This window comes from Lipophrys pholis (genome assembly GCF_963383615.2).
Source record: "Lipophrys pholis genome assembly, chromosome: 5".
NCBI classification, from domain to species: Eukaryota; Metazoa; Chordata; class Actinopteri; order Blenniiformes; family Blenniidae; genus Lipophrys; species Lipophrys pholis.
The window spans coordinates 10235074-10256318 of record NC_137628.1 but is presented as its reverse complement, the minus strand read 5'-3'; the positions used below and the strand labels follow the sequence as shown (position 1 = coordinate 10256318).

Genomic DNA, 21245 nt, shown 5'->3' with positions numbered 1-21245 from the left:
ACAAACCTGTGTTCTGCTTTCACTTCCTTCACCACCCGTGTTCTGTCCGGCAGGAAAAACGTAGACGACTTCACAGGACCCCGGGAGCGCAGTGACCTGGGCTTCATCACCTTCGACCTCTCAGCCGATATCCTTTCAGTCACGTCTGTGTTTCACTGACATTATGCAGCTACACTCCAGCCCGCGTCGCTTTGCTCTCAAACATTCAGGTGCTCGCAGTTTTTCTACAGATATCTGGAGTTTAAAAAAAAAAAAAAAGTCTTGAGACTCACACAGTCTTATTGGCTGAATATGAGTGGAGGTTCTGCAGGACAGATCTTCAAGCTTCAGCTCATTTACACTCTTTTCATCCCCGTTTCATTTGTGTTTATGTTCAGGTACGTCATCTTTATTGATTAGTATCAGACAGGATCGACACTGTGAAAGATGAAATATAGTTGTAAGGAAGAAAAAACCCAACCCTCTCAAACCTTTCTGTATCTGCCCCTTTTTTCATGTTTCTCTTTAACGTTTCTCACATCTACAGCCGATTTTCGACTGGAACGTCAAACAATTGTTCCTCTACCTGTCTGCTGAGTACTCCACCAAGAGCAATGTGAGCACACACACACGCTGTTTCTCCTAACTTTGTCCAAAGAAACGTTAGAAATTCGAAATATGAAGATATAGAACAACCTAGCGAGTGGCCTGATAAAGTAATGTATAATATTACTGTGTGTGTGTGTGTGTCAGTCTCTAAACCAGGTGGTTCTCTGGGACAAAATCGTCCTTCGGGGTGAAAGCACCAAACTGAACCTGAGAGACATGAAATCCAAATACTTCTTCTTCGATGATGGCAACGGACTCAGGTAACACACACACACACACGCACACACACACGCACACGCACACGCACACGCACACACACTCCTGCAGTTACAACAGCGCTCTCCCATAGTGGCTGCAGGACTCCGCAACATTTTTTGGGATTTTCCACCAAATCAAATTGACCTGGAGCCACAAAACACATGTCACCTTTAAAATGAAGCAGACACAGCTTCTAATATTTCATACATACAGTAGTTTTGAAACAAAAACTGTGTCTTATGCTGCATTTATGAAGTTTCAATTACAATTTAGGATGGTGAAACATTTCCTTACATTTTCAGGGTTTTTCAACCTCATTTTAACAGTTTTATCCAATTTTGACAATATAGAATAGAATACTTTATTAATCTCAGAGGGAAATTCCTGTACGCATTGCTCCACAGAGAATAAATAGAAAGTTATATTGGGATATAAATTATAATAATTCCAACTATGAATATGTACAAGGCTCAACAGTGAGTAATAGAAGCACAGAATGGATTAAACTAACTAAAACACAGAAAACTGTTAACAGGGAGGAGTTCTGGAGTCTTATGGCCACGGGAAGAAAGGAAGGACATTTTAACCATTTTATCTCTTTTGCTTGTTTTTTCCTTTTTAGAAATTCTAGGTATTTTAGGTGCTCGCAGTTTTTCTACAGATATCTGGAGTTTATTATTGTGCCTTTTATTTTTAAATCCAAGAGATAAAAGATCATTTTGAAAATGACTCTACTAAGTACATAAAATAGGAATAAAATGTTTATTTAGGAATCTTTTAGTGAAAACTTCATGGAGCCACCAACAAAAGAGCCTCATGAGGCTCCAGATCCCCGTTGTGGAAGGACTTCACAACTGCGTGCACTGAGGACGTTTATTTGCATAAGACATATTTTCCTACTGCACCACTTCACATTCGGGTCAAATGTTGTTCACACTAAAAAACGTCTGTGGTTAGATGTTCCCTGACCACCTCGGCAAGTGGTTTGAGCGAAAGCGCTTTGGTGACTGTAACGCGTGTTAAAACCAGAGGTGAACGGGCCCATTCAAACAATTCCATTCCATTTGTACAACAGACTCGGTCTCTAGGGGATGCTATAAAAAACCCTCAAACTAAAATGGCACGAAACTGTTTAATATTAAAAAAAAAAAAAAAAAAAAGCTCAAATGTGTAAAACGGCAAAAAAAAAGAAAAAACCCTGGGTGAATGAATGTGCTCGGTGGAAGCTGATGGCTGTGTGTTTCTGTGTGTTGGAAGTTTATTGGCTGTGTTCTCCCCACAGAGCCAATAAGAACATCACTCTCACGTTGTCCTGGAACGTCGTTCCCAATGCGGGAATTCTGCCCCTGGTGGCGGGAAGTGGACATGTGAGCCTGCCGTTCCCCGAGATGTATGAGACCACCAAGAGCTACTAGAGACACACACACACAAACACACACACACACACACACACGATTGGAGTTTTCTTTACAGTTGTAAACAAGTTTCTGGTTTGTAATAAAGTTTGGATGGAAACATTTCATTTTGTCTTAATGTTTAAGCACTTGTTTAATATTTAGGATTTAATAAATTCTGCTCTTACATTGCTAATAATTGTCTTTATTTTACTATTCACTGGCATCACGGTCCTTTACAGCATATTTGATCCAGAAATCACTCAAATACTGTATTGTGGGTTTATTTCAAGGTATGTTTAAGGTCCCATATTATACTGTTTTGAATAGGATGTTGTTGGAAACTGACACCAATGTGAAACTGTTGAAAAACTGTTTTTCAAGCCGTGGTCCTGAATCTCATCCAGTCTAAAAGTACCTCTAGTGGCTCTAGTGAGAACAGGCTGTTTCTATGTACTGTTTGAGCCTTATTTTAATATATGCTGTTACTTGCCGCAATGATGGACTCTAAAGGACTTCGGTCACCATTTAACAAGGGAAACCAGTTCATCTGAAACACTGGTACCATGTGCCGTTGTTTACGGTGGATTTATTACTGATTTCATTCAACCAGTTTGAATTCTGTATGCTACTTAATGTATGTATTGTGAGTTACTCCCAAGTAGCTAACACTAGCTCCTGCCAACCATTAAAGATTACAGATATACTGAATAAATTCAGTATATGAAAAACTGCAAGTTTATCTCCCTGTGGGAGGCTTAAAGTGGGTATCAATACCAGTGGCAGAAGTGATTTCACCACATGTCATGAAGGCAAAATCTGATTCTCATGAGTTCACTAAAAAGTAGAGCAACAAGTGAGAGAGACACTTTCTTGTCTTCTGGGGCCTCATACACAGATTACTGTTATAAAACCACAAGAAAAGGAATTTTGCCAAAACACCAACAATTCATCTTTTATTTTGTTCTTGTCCAACAAATAAAATCGGAAATATAAAAAAACAATATGTACATACAACACAGTGCTCCTGCACTCTGGACAACAACCTGAGACAGACACACGTTAACGTCTCGGACCGTCTCGTTCAGCGTCAGTCGAGGCGCTGGATGAGCTTCTCCTCCATCATACAGTAGAGGGCGACGTGGGACAGGTCGGAGATGAAGGTGTCGCAGGCTCGGCGGCTGACACCGTTACAGCCTCGGAGGTCGAGCAGGGTGACGGAGTGGAGACGCTTCAGGTAGGACAGACAGCCGTCTGTCAGCTCGCTGCAGCCTGCGCACAGACAAGAAGAAGTTTCCACATTAGTGATCACAAGAGGCCTGAAATGTGTTAAAATTACATTTTTAAGAAACAGAACACCGTGAAACAACTCAGCTATTACTACAATAACCTTTAAATATGCACAATGCTTACATACCTTTTGTTACAACCTGGACAAGTTGATTTTGTTCATTTGTAAATTAAAATGAAATGTCCAATAAATCCTGTTTATTTTCATAAACACAACAAATGACCCAAATGTGCTGAACTCCTGTGTTCCAGGTTCTATCAAACCGGCTCTGGCTTCACAAACACTTTCCCGCTCGTTATGGATGTGATGTTCATGTTACTTAAGAGCAGTGAGGGAGCTATTTCCAGTCTCATTTTTTGGTTCTGTGCACCAACACATTTTCATTTTGCCCCTCTGAGGATTAAACCACGAGGCTGTGACAACATGTCGCTCACCTGCCAGCATGAGCTCGCTGAGTTTGTTGCGTGTGTGCGACCCGGCGGCGGCCAGCAGGCCGATGGAGACGTCGCTGACGTTCTTGCAGTGAGAAAGGTCGAGGCGCTCCAGCTGCGGCATGTGGCGCTGCAGCTGCCGCAGAGTGGAGTCCGTGACGTCCAGGCCGGACAGACGCAGCGTCACCATGTTCCTCAGACGACTGCGAGACGACTCCGATCCTGCAGCAGGCCGAGGAATAAACACCAGGAGACGACATGATCAGCACCGAGACTGTCAGAATAAAACTCAGCAACTGAAAAGGGTTTAAACTAGGGTCTGACCGATTAAAGCCATGGAAGATAATCGGTAATCGACACCGATGTTCACGTTTTTTCTTCCCACTAATAAAATGCAGGAATAAGATGTTTTTATGATGTCCTTGTGTTACGTGACCAGTAGAGGGCGCTCCAGCTCCTTTCCTGTTGCGCTCTAGTCACCTGACAGCAGAGTGAACAGGAAAAGCCAATGGCGCATGTAAAACTAAGTGGTTTATCTCAGAGTAAAGTTTAGAAGTAGTTCCCTTAAGTTTCTCACGACGTGCCTCGTTGTGTCGTTCACTTATCCGTTCTCCGTCCGTACTTCTATCACTGAGGCCACATTGACTGGTCGTCGCCATCTTGATCTGATGCATGGACGCAGGTTATTTTGATGCGTTACTGCTGACGCGTCCCCCACCACTAAAATATTTAATCAGCTGGTATATTGATTATCGGAACGTTTGATTGACTAATTATCGGAATCGACCCCCAAAAAAATCCAGATTGGTCCGGCCCTGGTTTAAACTGTTGAATTTCTCTTCCTCAGACTGTAAGAAACCTGATTAAACCAGTGAAATGTGAATAAGCTCATGGAAAGAGACAGAACAGTTCATCACTGCACCACAAATAAAAGTCACATGAACATGCAACAAAGAATAGAAATGCAAATAAACATTTCCTCAGTTAAGACGACCTGAACATGGATAAGATGTCCGTACATTCCTAAAACTTTCTGTGGATGCAAGAGGAGGGAAAAAAAACCTCCAGCGTTTTATTTGTGTACAATTCAAAAGCAAATGTGTGGTGGAATCCCTGTCCGTGTGGAGTTTCTCTGGTCTGGAGACTCACCCGGTGGGCTGACGATCTCTTTGATCTGAGCGTCATTCACACCTTCACACCAGCGCAGGTCCAGCAGCCGCAGGTGAGGCAGGCTGGGAGAAACCATGGCCGACAGGCAGGACCAGGACAGGCCGGTCACCCTCAGCTCCCTCAGACCTGAACACACAGGAACCATCATGGGGCTGTTCTCACGTCTCTGTCCACTAAACAGAAGCTTCATTAGACTAAAGGGGAAAAAGGCAACGTGTTTCCAGGCTCAACATGTCTCATCAACTTCCTGAAACCTTCATCAGTCTATGTAAATGATGGCAAACCAGCCTGGGCGTGGTTAGCTTAGCTGCTACCTACTAGGTAGCGACAGCTAGTAGCTCGCAGCTGTTTTAATCAAGTCTAGACCTGGCAGTCTGGTGGTTTGGTGGTCGGTACCTGGCAGTCTGGTGGTTTGGTAGTTTGGTGGTCGGTACCTGGCAGTCTGGTGGTTTGGTGGTCAGTACCTGGCAGTCTGGTGAGCAGACAATTGAGCTGTCTCTTGGCCAGAGGAGTCCAGGAAAGGTCCAGAGAGACTGGCTGCCGTTTGACGATTCCTGCCAGAGCCTGGTTACTGAGCGGACTGCAGCGGCTCACGTCAATATGGCTCCACAGACGCTTGTCACAGCTCCTGCACACCACAGTGAGACATCACAATGAGACACCATAAGGAGACAGTAAGACACCATAGGAGACAGTGAGATATCGCAGTGAGAAAGGGCAGGTTGCAGACGGAGACGTACCACTTGTACCAGGCTTTGCACACGGTCATGCAGGCCAGCAGCTCAGCTCTGTTCAGGTACATGAACACAGACACCCACACCTCCTTCTCGCCACCCTGCTCATTGCCTACGTCTTTGAAGGATGGCGAGGACAGCAGGGAAGGGTGGGACAGGGTGGCTGCCGCCGCCGCCGCCGCTGCAGCTGCTTCCTCTTCGTCTGAGGAAGACGCGGAGCGAGTTCGAGAGACTTTGTCACCATGGCTCCCACGCAGACGGGGCCTGGGAGACCAGACGAAGGTTAATGATATGAAGGTTAACGAAGGTTAAGCACGAACAGGCAGAATCATATTAGAGTTCAGTCACGGTTCATGTTATACCTGCCGGGTCCTCTTGGGGTTCCACCGTCTGCCGTGGAGCCGTCACTCTTCAGCCGTGAAGGTTTGGACAGAGCACTTTTCCTCTGGATGAAGCCCTGCGGGGTCATGGCGCCCCCGGCAGCGCTGCGAGGACCCATCGCCGCTTCCAGCTTAGGAACGATGGAGCCTGAGCGGGAGCAACAGAGAAGAAACTCATTCAAATAACAGTTTGGATCATCAATGACACTGAAAAGACAAAATAAAAAACATGTAAAACTGATAACAAAGCCGTTTGTTTGCGCGTAATAAACAGTGTGTGATTAACTCGGGTTTTATCGTTTTAACATAACATGTACAGCAAACAATCACCGGCTGAAGACAAATTAAAACATATTTGAAAAGTAATTAAAATTATGGCCATTTTTATTATTTGCCTCTAAGATTGTCAATGTAATGTACCACCTGTTAATAAAACTCAACTATTGGATCTGGAAAACAAAACACACAAATCCTTCAGTCTCTTTCCTGTTACTCACCCATACAAACTAAAGTGAACATATAACAACCATTTTAGTATCACAACATTACTTGCCCCTCAATTTTAGATCGACTTGTTTATTTGTTTAGAAATTTCTTTATAGATCAACATCTTCTGACAGAAAATGTTCTATACTGCACTTTAAGACGAGCTGATGCAGTTTTATTCAATGTTTCCATCATGAATCACAGAAACAGTGAAGCTTTTTGTCATCGGCTTCTATTCTGTATTCAGCTTCTGTCAGCAGCTTTAAAAAGTAAACTTCTTTTTTTTTTTCTTTTAAAGTGCATCACTTCCTGATTGAAAGGAGCTTTATAAACAAAGTTTTATTCCAAGATCTCACCAGACTGTTTCCTGGCCTTGTGGGGGCGCTGTAGAGTCACAGTGAGATAGGATCCACTCAGAAGGTCGTCGTTCAGGTCGGACACCAGGAGCACTGGTGGCTCCGGGTCTGAGTCCCAGCGTCCTTCATCCTCCGCCTCATCATCATCCTCCTCTTCATCCTCCAGCGTGTCCATCTCTTCCTCGTCCGGGTCGAACTCCTGCCCCTCGCTGTCCTCGTCCTCATCTTCATCGTCATCTGTTCTGCGCCTCCTCCTGCGCCGGTGCTGCTGCCGCTCCTTCTCCCCATCTTCACTGTCCTCCTCATCCTCATCCTCCTCTTCGTCCTCCTCATCATCATCGTCGTCGTCGTCTTCATCAGATTCCTCAGAGTCGTCTCCTCTGCGCTGCATCCTGGATCCTCCTCGCAGCCGGACTCCTCTTCCCCTCCGCACACCGTCCTTCATGCCAGCGCCTCGCTTTAGCTTGAGGATGGAGGAGCCGGCAGTCACAAAGCCTGCCCTGGTGCTCCTGGGGTTGGAGCCCCCTCGCAGCAGGCTCCTCCTGTTGGCCCCAAACGCCCTCCTGGAGGAGTGACCCCCCCGAGCATGGAGCGCCATCTTTCTCCTCTGAGCTGCAGATTCAAGGATTTCAATCCAGTGAATAACGACCCCACATATTTGCAGTTGGAATGAACTAGCGTCTCCGTCAGGAAGCCGCGACAAACCTTCGTCTTCTTCATCGCTGGCAGAGTCGTCTCCGTCGCGGCTGTGTCGATGCCGTCGGTAGATCTTTGCCATGCGAGCGTCCAGCAGTGCTGCGGCTTTCCTTTTCTACAAGCAGCCGGGAAACAGAGCAGAGACACAGTGAAGCTTCTACTATTAAAGTAAGCTCATTTTATTTCCATAACACTTTTCACAGAAAAAAAATCAAAGTGACTTATAATACGACAGTTTCCCTGTCTTACTGTATTTAAGAAATCAAAGTATCTGAAAACGTTTAAAGAGTCAATAGAGCCTGTAGAGCATCAAGAAAAGCCACAGACTGAAACATTTTTAAAGTCAGAGCTTGAGAAAAGAACAAGCTTTCAGGTCTTAAATGGGAGAGATCGACTATTGGTACCAGTTAGAGCTCTGAAGACGGTCCACGGCTGATCGGATAATTGTAACAGTCTCTTTTACCCCAAAATACAAAACAAGTAAAAGCTTGAATATAAACTTCAGCTCTTGAAACCAACTAAGCAGGCTGAATCAGAGATGATCAGACACTTGATCACAGTGATCCTGCATTTTGGCCAAATAAAGTGACCGACACCAAGAGAGGACATCATAAATGGTCAAAAGAATTACCAGCAGATGCAGAGGGCAGGAAACTCACACATAATTTAACGGTTTCCACTTTCCACAATGGACAGGAAGAAATCAATAGGGACTGGATAATATTTAAGAGCTCAAAAAGGTCTTGTTTTGTACACTATAATACTCTTCTCCTGTGAAGTGGAGGAAAAGTCAAGTAGTGCACTAAATTCTACAGATGGGATGAAAATAGTTCAGCGAATGACATTTGGAGTTCAGATCTAAACATCACACCCGCTGCAGCCTTAATTACAACAGTAAATATTTTTTTGTTTTCTACTGGTGTCAAAATCCCAACATATATAAGAGTTTATTTGACCTGAACAGGAGATGAACAGAGAAGAGAGGAGAGGTCGGTATGCAAATGAGACGTAGAAATAACAAGACTGAGATTGTCCTGACTGAAACTCACCACTGGAAGAGCGTCTGCCCGGTCGCTTTTAACCTGCTGGGACAAGAAGAAAAGTGTCACTGCCATAAACAACAACAGCAACCACAATCTTTGTATCAGCTCTCTGACTTTATTCTAACATTGCTCTGAGAAATGAGAGAGGACTTTTACACTTTTGCAGGAAATCTTAAAGCTGGGTGGCACAACAGTGCCCCCCCCCGCCCCGCCCACCGAGACCCAATAGTGCGTCAACACCACACAGTGAACACTATACACAGGCACGAAACAAGGTGAAGGGAGGAACATGAGGTGATGTTTGTCTGTCATCATGTTAACAAAACCAGACCACCACAAAAGTCTTTTTCACAAATATGAAATAAGAGAAAATAGCGGCATTCTGCTGAATAAAAACAAAACATGGCTTATAAACACAAATGTCCACAGCTTAGGTCCAAGTGCCTCCTGGAATCGATTCAGGACCATAAATCTCAGTATCGGAGGGTCAAGCTATGACGGAGCGCTCCCTCCAGTAAGAGACAGAGAATCCCAAAGAATGTATGAAGGAATAGTGGAAAATTAACAAGAATGACTGGGAATTTTATAGAGCACTTTTCAAATTCTTTGAACATTTTCACTGTTGTGGCAATAAATTATATTCTTATACTTCAAGACAGTGTAAAGACTTTAAACCCGAAACCATCAACTGACATTCCATGATAAAATAAAGTCTGTTGAACAGCATTAAACTGACTAAAAATAATCATCACCATCTAAAAGAAACAAACTCCACTGACTTTTGTTAAAAATAACTCTGGTTTTATTACCCTAGTTTTAATATTTAATGTAGTTTTTGCCCTTTATAATACCTTCATGTGCATATTGCAGCGTCTACATTCGAGCACAGATGTGCCAAATATGGTCACTTGCCTTATAAACCTTGAGGGGAAAATGCATTCAGTAGAGCAGTAGTTACACAGAAGGCCTGGTTACAATGATGTCACGGTAAAATGATCTTCCCACCATCACCAATGGATCCAATAAAATCTTCGTTTGGCTCTGAAAATATTCCCCATCGGACGTCCCCGTGTGTATGCTCACCACAGTGACACCTTCATCTAGAAAACTTAGCAGCTCTCAGAGGTTTCTGCAAAACTGGAAATTATGTTTTGTGTGACAATGACTAAAGTATTATGCGGTCGAACACAGCGATGAAGAGAAAGTTCACTTTCAGGCTCCCAGAGTCTGAAATGTATGTCGGTTCAGAAAAACCCGACTGGATCATTAGAATGCATTATACACATCTGCTGTTTTCCACAGTAAATATTAAGATGCACGCTTGTTTTTTTTTCCTATGGTTCGACAATCCAGATTAGAACAGCAGATAAAAACAAAGTTTGATATCCTGTGTGACTGTCGCAGTCAGATTGTGATGAATCGTTACCTTCAGGGATTCAACTAATCAGACAGTTCTATAATGAACCGATTGAATGGTTTTCAGACACCAGCTGCTTTTGGACAAACGTGTGCACGTTTTAACCATTTCATGACCACAAGAGACGTGATACACTCAAAGCAGCAGAAATGTCTTCAGAAACAATACTGAGCATCTGAGCTGACTGGACGCACATGTTGAATATGAAAAGTCATGAGTCAAGAAGTAGGGAAACAATGGAGAGGAGGAAGAGGAGCAGACACAACTCCTGAAAGAAAACACAATGACTCAGCATCAGATATTTATTGTTTTCTGTAACATTTCCTTCAGGAGTTGTGCCTCTTCTATTAAAACAGGTGGGGGGAAAAAAAGAAGTGGGGGTGAGGTGCACGCGACAGACGACGTGATAATCGCAGAGCAGGCGGCTCCTCTCACCAGTCTCGAGCTGATTGGCTGAGAAGGCAGAGGGGCCGCCACCAAGAGAAGTGACGCTGAGGAGGAGGAGGAGGAAGAACAGGAAGGAAGAGGAGAGGGAGGAGGGAAGAAACCACAGCGGACAACCTCGCCGTCCTGCTGGGAGCCCGCAAGACCCCCTACGGTAGCAGAGGGCCCGGGGCCCAGCCTGAGGACCAGAGGGCGTGGGGGCTGCTGGTCATCGCTGCCTGATGACTGACGGAGGCAAATAAACCCAAACATAACAGAAAGTAGAGCAACCCAGAGGAAAAAAAAAAAAAAAAGAAAGAAAGAAATGAAGGAAATCATGAAAAACAAACAGGAGACACACCTGTTAGCTTTCACACCACGCCACCAAGTGTGAGTGTGTGTGTGTGTGTGTGTGTGTGTATTTCAGACACTGTACCTCGGGGTCAGTGAGCCCCTGGACACACTTTGGACACTCCCAGCAGCTGGGCAGGTCTTTGTTGGCCACTCCTTCACCTGGAACCTGCACACGTGAATTATATTCACATTATTTACTCTGAATCAAAGACAGGAACCAAAAAGATTCAAACACTTCTCCCTACATCTCTTTAGATTTCAACTGAAAGAACAAACACCACCTGTCTGCTTGTATCTAAACTGTCAGAGTGAAGAAACTAATCTTCAGTAGACAAACTGATGGATTGATTCCCCACAATAGATTATAAAACTGCATTTTTTACATTTCTTTTATCACACAAGTTTTATTAAAGATTAGCGAAATAACAACAAGACTCTGAAACATTTCCCTGATTGAGTAAACAAGACTGCGGACTAAGATTTTTAATAAAAAAGGGATAAACGTGGAGTACTGAACAATTAATCTAAAAAGAGGTTAAAAATAATGTTTCCCTTCAATTACAGGATCATTTCACAAAAATAGGACAAAATAAACCCTAACCCACTCTGCTATAACATCTCATTTATATTAAACTTTTTCGAGGTGACATTTTCCAAATGAAAAACAAATATCTACAATTCACACCGTCTCAACTATTTTGAGACTTGCTATAATTTGTGGCACACTGTATGTAGAGCAGTACTGAAGTGTGTGTGTTTTACCGTGAGACAGGCAGGATGGACGATCTGTGCACAGTTGGAGCACTCCATCAGAGTGAGCGACGGGTCTCCAGTCTCCTCCTGGTTGGGCTCCTTACAGATCTCACACACTGCAGACAGCGGGAGGCCCGGCTACACACCCACACGCACACAAACAATAAAACACTAATATAAATGGGAAAATCCATTTCTAGGTGAATCAAAACAGTGTGAGTGAACAAGTCCATGTAGTTCCATTTTTTACAGATTATTATGTCATTATTTGTTCATCTCTACAGTACGAAAACATCTCTGATGAATAAATTCAGTGTAAAGTGAGTGGATTAATGACTATAAACAACAATAGTTCTTACAGAGAGACACTGCCGCAGCACGCAGGTCTGCTTTAGCTTCCCCGGACCCCCGAACTTCTTCATGTCTCTGCAGAAGTTACACTCGCCACACTCGGGCCTCATGCAGGCTTCACAGCGCTTACACCTGCACACAGAGACGCCGGCGTCAAGCTAACGGGTAGAAAAACTTTCAAAAGTGTGGTGTGAGCCGCACGTACCTGACCCTGCGTCGCCGCAGCACAGACATGGACGAGGCCGGTTTCTGAGGCCGCGAGATGATGGGGGTGGCGGCCAGTTTGGGACGAGGAGGAGGAGCAGGTGGAGGAGGAGGCTGGTACCACGACGGCTGCAACAATCAAAGACACCAGATATCATTTGGAGTGCAAATGATGATGCAGAATACATAAATGTTCTAGAACAGGGGGACGACAACATCTCTGTCCCTGCATCAAAACCTGGTTCCAGAAACGTTGGGACATGGTGTACAAATAAAACCAGATGCAACAACAAACAAACCATTTAAACCCAATACTAACCTGAAAGTAGTACAAAACGGTACACACTTTACATTACAACTAAGGATTTGAAGTCATGTTACAAAAACATAAATAAAAAAAAATGCACATGATGGCCTAGATTTTAAAAAAATTAAAAAGTTGGGAAAGGATTGCCTTTCATTCTCAATGTCTGTCTGGGATGACTTTAACCTTTCAGTGTAAAGTGAGCACTTGATTTTCAACATGTGATGTGGTATCTGCTGGGGATGCACCGATCGGGATCGGGTATCGGTTCAATACCAGGCATAGGTACTCATACTCATAAAATTGCCTCTGATATGACACCGATACCACTTGGATTAGAATTTTTAAACAGCTTTGAGCAAGCTGTGCACTATTTGTTTTTTCTGTGTCTTTTTCGAAAATTAACCCTCCAAATGATGGTTGGAGGCTCGCTGCCTAAAACAGTGGACTGAAATGGAGTTGCTGCTGCTTAAACTGGCTTTAGCAGTCAAAATACTGTCTGTGGTCAGTCTGTTCCACCGAGCGCACCCCCGCCCCCCTATTAGAGGAAGTGCTCACGAGAACTCGACCCAGTGCAGAACTGTGCTGGGAAGGTGGAGTCCTGCAGCAGTGTGTATTAGCATCAATTAAAAAAACAACAAAAAAAAAAAAGGATGGCGAAAAGGTAAATTTGAAGCAGCAGCGGCGGCGAGGATTTAGGAATGGCAGACCGCCACTCCTAAATGAATGTAGAGGAAACTCTTAAAAAGTTTTATTGAAAGCACTTTTGTTCAATGTTACGATATTGGACATGTGCTAACATACCAAGATTTTATTTTTTTTTTAAAAACAAAAATTATTGCAGCTATAATCCAGAGTCACGTCAAAGTCCACACGATTCATCAATTTTCCACTTCACCTTCATTTTCTAGGTGAAACGCTCCAGGGCGCAGGTGGTGCGGTGCATATCGAGCTGCTTTGCGTCGCCCCGGAGATGCTCACAGCTCATTAACATAAAGTTGAATCCAGTCATATTTATGCAATGGAAAGCAGAAGTCTTATTGATGTTGTGCGAATATCATTGTGCTTCCTAGTTAAACCTGTTTGCACTTCATTGTAATCCGTAACGTAACAGACTGTTCCGACTGCTCACCCTCTTTGGCCACCTGATGATGGGTTTTCCTGTGTAGGACAGTTTGGGATTGTCATTGGCGTGTTCCTTCAGTAGAGCCTGCAGAGACACGAGAGGTGAGACGGGCAGCTCAGGATCAACATCAAGCCTGCTTCATTCCACCAACACACACTTGATGAGTACCTTGATGTGTGTGATGAGAGCCGGGGCGTTGTGTATCCCTGCAGGGACACACTTCTTGTTGGAGGGCAGCGTCTCCAGTTTCCCCAGCAGGTTCCACAGTCCGTCCAGCTCCAGAGGAGTCAGGTGGGTTTTACCCACAGGTTTATCAGTCTGCTCTTCATCACTGTCACCCTCCTCCTCCTCCTCCTCATCCTCATCCTCCTCCTCCTCTTCTTCTTCTTCTTCTTCTTCCTCCTTTACCTGCCCGCTGGACACTTCAGAGCCAGGCAGCTTCTTTAGACCTTTGGGAGAAGATGGTTAAACATTATTCTACAGTGTTTTTACATGAAGTACGTCCCGGTCATCAGTGAAGAAACAACGATCGAACTGCTTAAACAACAAAAAATCATGTTTTCTCAATTCATACAAAGCCATACGTTTGGGCATAAGTTACTGAGATCAACCATAACGATGTGACCACAGACCACAGGGGAATAACAGATCGACATTGCATGAGGCAAACATTTTGTCCTCAAAGTTGATATTGAAAAACTGATTTATGGAGATCAATTATTGATATTTTTTCCAAAAACCTGAACAAGCTTAAATTTACAAAGAAAATGAGTACAATTCGAAGATGATGCAATAGGTTCTCTATTTGCAGGATTCATGTATGTTTCATATATTCACAGTGTGACTTTGATACTATACAAACTTTTCACTGTATTGTTAAGTCCTATAAATATCTGTTCTTGCTTTCTTCCTTTCAAAATAAATACTTTGTCCTTACCAACACCCAGCGAGTGTTTCTGGAACTCTGGAGTGAGGTAGGAGGTCTTGGTCATGCTGAAGACGTAACGCTCCAACACGTACCAGCACATCTCGTAGTAGAAAGGATAACGGAACTTCCCTGGAACCTGCGATGGAGGAAAATAACCTCTTTGAAATCTGTTTCTGGTAGTATTCAGAGCTGAGAGTGGCCAGCGTTTGCACCTACTCTTGTTCTGTCCTCGATGTTACAGATGCTCAGCTGCGTCGGGATGTTGAAGCTGTGCAGGAAGTTTCCTCCAAACACCATCGAGTCCACGGGAGTGTATACGGCATGAATCCAACCTGAGCATCAACACAGAGACATTCAGCTCCCGTCACACTGCTCACTTCCTGCTTCTCACAGTTAATCAGCTCCTGGTCAACCTGAGGGGATGATGAAGGTGTAGCCCTGCTTCAGTTCGATCCTCTGACAGTCCGACGCTCGGTCTCCCAGGAAGACGTCCCCCTGTTTCCCTGACAGGACCCAGTTCTCATAGAGCTCCAGGTTCTGGGGGGTCGGAGGGATCAGCCAGAACACCTGAAAACACAAAAACATCAACACTGTGGGAACATCACGGGAAAGAGGTGGGTGGGGTCAGGCTCTCTTCGACCTGGAGGACATCAGTCGAATGAATGAAGCATCCTTATTCTAGTCAGGTGTGTTGAGGTAGAGGCAGGACTGTAGAAGCCCTCCCCCCTCTGATCTGGACTCACACATCCATACCCACCTTGCTCCCCCTCAGGATGTGATACCAAACTGACGTCCCCCCAAAGTCGATGTGGAAGTCGGTGAAGCAGCCCTCCACACTCATCAGACAGTATCTGAGAGGAAATGATGCCATCAGTACAAGCATATGTCAAAATCTGACTCTGTTCACAGATCCGATGAAGGAAGGCTCTAAAAAGTGTTTTTTACTAGGAACGCACCGATACCACTTTATTCCAAAATGAGTAGTGTATGAGTACTTGCATTTGAGTACTAACTGATACCAATATAGAGTACTTAGGCCAATACACAATTTTTTTTCCAGAGATGTTATTTGAACAACATTCCCACATTGTGATGTCCTGACATTTAAAATTTGTTCTGTTATGGCACTGCCACATACAGTGTAAGAAAACATTTCAATAACACTTTTGTTATCAGAGAGTGTGTATGTGTGTGTGTGTGTGTGTGGGGGGGGGGGGGGGGCGTGGCCCCTTTAACAGTGGTTGGGTGCGCTGCTCGCTTGACCAGTGTGTGTGAGGGGGCGAGGGTGCATATGCGGCGCGGGTCTAGAAAAAACCTGTACATAAAAGTAACTGGCAAATAAATGCAACAAGTGTTCATCTCATGTTCTGCTTTCCTCCGGCTGTGAGGCGAGGGAGCTAACGCAGTAGAAGATGGTCTACCCTGCATCTTCCGACCACGGTCTGGACACCGGAGCAGGAAGGGTTAACACTTCGTCATAAACTGAGTATGAACATTTAACAGAAACTGCAGTGTTTGCTCTACATTCCTTTAGGAGTGGAAGGCCGCCCGTGGTGGGGTGCGCGCGGTGGAACAGACTGAACACAGGCAGTATTTTGGCTGCTAAAGCCAGTTTAAGTAGCGGCAGCTCCATGCCAGTGCACTGTTTTAGGCAACGATCCTCCAACCGTCATTTGGACGGTCAAATTTCGAAAAAGATAGTCAAAGAAAAATCCTCACTGTCCGCCCGCGCCTTGCAGTGAAGTACCGTAAACCCTTGCTGCCATAAAGTGGTATCGTGTAGTGGGATCAGTGGCAGTTTCATGAGTACTCAAGCCTTGTATCGAACAATCCTTGATACGGGTATCAGTGCATCCCTATTTTTTACACTTTGATTTGGTTTCGGAGTAATTGTGAACTTACTTCTGTACTTTTGGGTACTGCATGTCAGTGATGGAGTTTGTGGAATCTCTCTGTCTCTCTTTCAGGTGACGAGGCCACATGTTGTCCACCCAGTCGATGAGATCAACCTACACACCGACACACAGACCTCAGTTCAAGGCTTCTATTTGAATCATAAAGGAAGACAAGACAGCTGTGTCATGCTCGTACCGTGGCCGGTCTCCTGACCAGGTTCTCCAGCTTGGTGTGGCTGAACTCCAGACTGATGACATTGTAGAGCTTCTCCCTCTGGGATGGGGGCGTCTCGTAGTAACGTGTCCACTGGGCCATGGACATCTCGGTCCCCTTTTGAGTGCTCACATCCATCACATCGATCATCCGTCTGCTCCCTGAGAGGAGGAAAGCTCTAGTTCAGTGACTGGAAACTTTTAAACTCTGTACTTCATTATAAATACTCTTGTCGTGTGTATGTACATGAACACACGTAATACAGAGCTTCGAGTCTTACCCACAAACATCTTGACATCATTGACACTGAAGTCATGTTCTGGCATCCTAAACAACAACAATTAAGCAGGTTACTGATGTTCTGTTGAAAACAGAAGAATGAAGAGAAGCTGCACGGTGGCTTACTGGAGTCCAAGTCCTTCAGGTTTCTCAAACAGGATGGGGTCCCTCAGACCGCCTCTCTGTACGTACTCGTATGAAAAGTCTGACACAAAGAAACAAATGAATGTTTTTTATTGTGCTTTTAATCGTCATTATTCCGCACATGCTGCAGACTCGGCTCCCATACCTTTTCCCAGCAGGCGGACGATTCGGTCAGAGCCGAATCTCTCGCTGCTCACTTTCTCCTCCAGGTCAAACATCCTCCTACCATCAATCTCCTCGTCAGAGATGCCGTCATCATGGTAACGACGGCGGGTACCGGCACGCTGCAGAGGGGACACAGTGGGGAAGATTTAAACTGATGAGAACTTCTTTTAAATCACGACTGTGCTCACAGAAGTTCAAGCTGAAGTAGCAGGAACGATTAATGTATATGAACTTGTTTAGTGTATGAAGACATTTTCATACTAAAGCACTAAGAAAAAATACTTTTAAGACTTATGGAAATATTTCGAATGAGCACACTCAGAAAGACCAAGTGACAGAAAGAGAACAGAGAGTCCCAGGTCACGACATGTGACACGAGGCTAATCCCCAACCCAACCCCTTGATAATCTCCACCCCCCTTTTTCTCCACTACTACCTGTACAGCTTTCAACCATACAATAAGATTAGGTTAATACTGGGTTTGACGGGTGTCATACGCAGCTACACTAGCAAACAGTTTAACATTCGGCTGGCGTTTTAATCATGATGAAGCCGCTTGTCACTAGTCGGCACCATTAAACTTCACAGAACAGCACCGTCAGCCAGCCAAGCTGAGACGAGTTTCATATGTTTAAGCTGGTATCCCAGTTGATCTGAGACAATAACCAACTTAACAACCACACAAGATCTGCTTTCAATTATTCCATTACCTTACTGAAGCCTTTAAAAATATTATAAAAGATACATACTCACTGTTCAATGTAAGAAATGTCACTGTTCTATTAAAGGAAGAGGTTCCACATTTGATGACTGTATGTTAGAGAAAAGTTAGGATTAGTGATTTGTTGATGTGCTGCAGCGCTGCTTCTTTGACCAACAACATGTGTTCTCAGGCTTGATAAAAGTACTTTAGCTGTCCAACAGTTGGGACAGATGTCAATCATTTGGCCTTCTTCATCTCATCATCGGACCTCCTCCACTACGTCCATGAAAGCCTCCTCCTCCAGCTCAGCTCCAAGAGATGCACTATATCTCCACATGACCTTTCTACATCTTTATCTTGACCCCACTCAATCTCTGCTGTCACTCTGATCTCAGAATAGCTTGCTGCTCAATAAAATCATAGGAACTTCATCTCTGGCACCTTAAATTCACGGTCCTGCCTTTAGATAGAGACACTGTGTCCAAACAAAAGTCTTAATTGCTAATTTTGGTGTTTATGTTGCTTCTTTTTAATGTACTTGTAGCACTTTAAGATTTTTAAATGAAAAGAGCATTACAAATTAAATATATTATCATTATTATTCATTAAAAGTGTCCTTGAGTCTATACAGCGGCTTTTATAACACAGTCATTTGTGTTATACATCCGATGTATAAGATCCTGAGAACCACACAATCCACTGATGGTTATTGAGTTTGACAATGTTACAGTGCAGACAAACGCTGATGGAAACACCCAGTTTCACCCGAATATAGCAGGAGACTTCAACACAAAAGCCTGATTTAGATTACATACAGTCTTATTATGGTGGGCTTAGTCACTCCACTCAGAATAGATTTTGTAAATAAAAAAAGCCTTCAGATTTAAATAAGGTGTGCGTGAGGACTGGTTACCTTCCCGCCTTGGACAGAAACATGCACTTTAACAAAGAGGTCACCAAATGTTTTTAAGCTTCATACAGTGTGAACATCGTGGTCAGGGTTTCAAACTTACCAGCCTTTTGCTGTACCGAGGCTTTGAATCATCCATCATTAGTGGACATCCAGAGATCAGAGCGGGTTCTTGAGCCACATGGCTCCACCGGACAGTAAACACAGAGCTGGAAGGAGTGTGTCTCCAGCCGGAGCTTCACTTAACGCACTTATGTGTTAACTTACACACATGGTGACCGACCAGACTGCTGTTAATACAACCCAAATCAAGATCTGCTCTTTATTCTTCACAGCTGCAACATTTACCGCTTCTAGAGACTCACTGTCTTCACACAAGCGTCCACAACAATCCGCCAAGAGAACTTCATTTAATCAATGATAATGTTGTATGCATTACCGCGGTTTTGAATAATGAAAATCATAAAAAAATAAAAATAATAAAAATAATAATAATAATAATAATAATGTCAAAGGCGTCCTCAAGTGTCGAGCTTTGTTTCTCTGCTTCACAAGCAAACGCAGCTTTAATCGGACTCGTCTTGTTAATACCAACAAGGATCTGTACGTCGCATTAAAATATGCAAATATCTACAATTATTTATCTGTAACTAAAAACACGTATTTTGAGACAACAGATACTACTAACAGTATAAAGTTAACGCCGTCTACGAACAGCCGCCATTTTCCGTCCCATCACAAACATCACGAAGCCCCGCCCACAGATATGTAGTGGGCCAATCAGAGCTAAGCCGGCGAGAGATTCATTGGACCACAGCATTGTCACTCACAGCAGCATTTGTCGAATCATGATTGGTCTAGAATAACCAACAGAAATAAAGAGAAGTTGCCAATAGGCCAATGGCAGCAGGGGTTGAAATCACTCTCACACTGTTGGCCAATGTTGCTTGACGTATTTTGACGCTTTTTGTTACTGGGTAGAGATGCCGTATGTCAAAAAAAGCAGCCAATAGTGCAGTGATACATCCCCCCAAACCCCGCCTCCATCCGTTGCCCAATATAACAAGTCATCCTACATACGTGACTCAAATTAGCTACAAATAACGCGTTTCTATCTACTTACCCCCATGGTGAAGATTGGTCCGCACACTTTCACACGTCTGCAGTATCTTACGGGCGCAAAAGTCCCGTTGGGCCGTTCTGCTCTGTTACGGCCTCACATCACTGCGACACGTTTTGTTGCCTCGCCTCAACGAGGAAGCGACCGCATCTCCATAAAAGGAAAATGGACTTTGGTCGACTGGCTGCTGATTGGCTGGAAAGTGTTTATCGGCTCTTGTGATTGGTGGAATGAGTCTGTCGATCAAACATGTACGGCGAGCGAGAGGAACACAATACGCCAAAATGTGACGCGCACTCACGAATCAAACACAATATCAGTAATATTTTATAAACAAAATAAAACCACGAGCGAGCTGACGTGACGTTATAAACAAGAGGGTCCGAGTCATCATAATTCAGGGATCACAAACCACTCGGCGTCGTCTTGACGGCCCTACAAGCAAAAACCATAACAACTAAACTATACTAATTATTGACTATTAACGGCACCTCTTAAGATTTTCCTATGTTTTAGTGCAAAGAAGTACGATTCAATAGACAATCGTCCGTTTAAAAATGCTTTTCAACCAACTGGATCTTGTTACGTTTTGTTATTGTTGTTGTTTTTAAGAAAATTAATGCAATTACAATATTAAGCCCTTTTTACAATGGCCTGATACATTCAAAGCTATGTGCAGCTTGCAGTTCCATCCATCTTCTGTATCAGTTCAGAGTGATGTTGTTGGAGCTGATCCCAACACTGGATGAAAAAAGGGTTATTCCATGGAAGAGTCACATACTCATCACAAGACAAACACACTTGCATTCAGCCTTTCAGGCACTTTAGAGCATGCATGCATGAGTAGAACATGCAAACTCCACCCAGAAAGGCTGTGCTCAGACTTGAATCTCCTGCCAGTGGGTTGAAATAAGAGTGCAAACCGCTACTCCACTGTGCAATCAGCCTATGATTTCTTCAATGAATTTTATTGCATCCAAAATTATGATGACTGGCTTGACTTTGAGCGTTATGTTGCAAATCTGCAGAAAGATCTAGAAACTTAATTGCCATTGTCTACCCTTCAGGCTAAAGCTGTCAAAGACGTCTCAGAACTTGGGATTTCTACGGCCTTTAACAAGAACGTTT

General features: G+C 43.9%; 2 protein-coding genes across 5 annotated transcripts in view; one reads left to right on the top strand and one right to left on the bottom strand.

Moving 5' to 3' along the window:
• Positions 1 to 2429, top strand: part of spcs3 (signal peptidase complex subunit 3) — a 3118-nt gene extending 689 nt beyond the window's left edge. The window contains exons 2-5 of the mRNA XM_080463978.1: positions 54 to 129; positions 521 to 595; positions 733 to 848; positions 2129 to 2429. Coding sequence (XP_080320104.1) covers positions 54 to 129; positions 521 to 595; positions 733 to 848; positions 2129 to 2261 — 400 coding nt within the window. The 3' untranslated portion in view covers positions 2262 to 2429. The remainder of the gene's footprint in view (positions 1 to 53; positions 130 to 520; positions 596 to 732; positions 849 to 2128) is intronic.
• A 743-nt stretch (positions 2430 to 3172) lies between these two features.
• kdm2aa (lysine (K)-specific demethylase 2Aa) lies at positions 3173 to 20273 on the bottom strand. Of its 4 annotated transcripts, none has more exons than XM_080463975.1 (25): positions 20121 to 20273; positions 17365 to 17503; positions 17202 to 17280; positions 17077 to 17123; positions 16779 to 16957; positions 16590 to 16696; positions 15445 to 15538; positions 15101 to 15254; positions 14904 to 15019; positions 14697 to 14823; positions 13928 to 14208; positions 13766 to 13843; positions 12331 to 12458; positions 12134 to 12257; positions 11784 to 11912; positions 11104 to 11187; positions 8834 to 8866; positions 7794 to 7899; positions 7089 to 7700; positions 6229 to 6394; positions 5873 to 6130; positions 5597 to 5760; positions 5112 to 5258; positions 3966 to 4184; positions 3173 to 3512 (listed from the first exon to the last, which is right to left on the bottom strand). In XM_080463975.1, the coding sequence occupies exons 1-25, from the start codon at positions 20124 to 20126 to the stop codon at positions 3331 to 3333; spliced, it is 3759 nt and encodes a 1252-aa protein (XP_080320101.1). In that variant the 5' UTR covers positions 20127 to 20273; the 3' UTR covers positions 3173 to 3330. The 4 variants fall into 4 exon arrangements, with proteins under 4 accessions (XP_080320101.1, XP_080320100.1, XP_080320099.1 ...); XM_080463974.1 differs by having other exon boundaries at positions 8834 to 8869; positions 20121 to 20268; XM_080463973.1 differs by lacking the exon at positions 20121 to 20273 and adding an exon at positions 19101 to 19394 and having other exon boundaries at positions 8834 to 8869.
• Between the last annotated feature and the right edge of the window lie 972 nt (positions 20274 to 21245).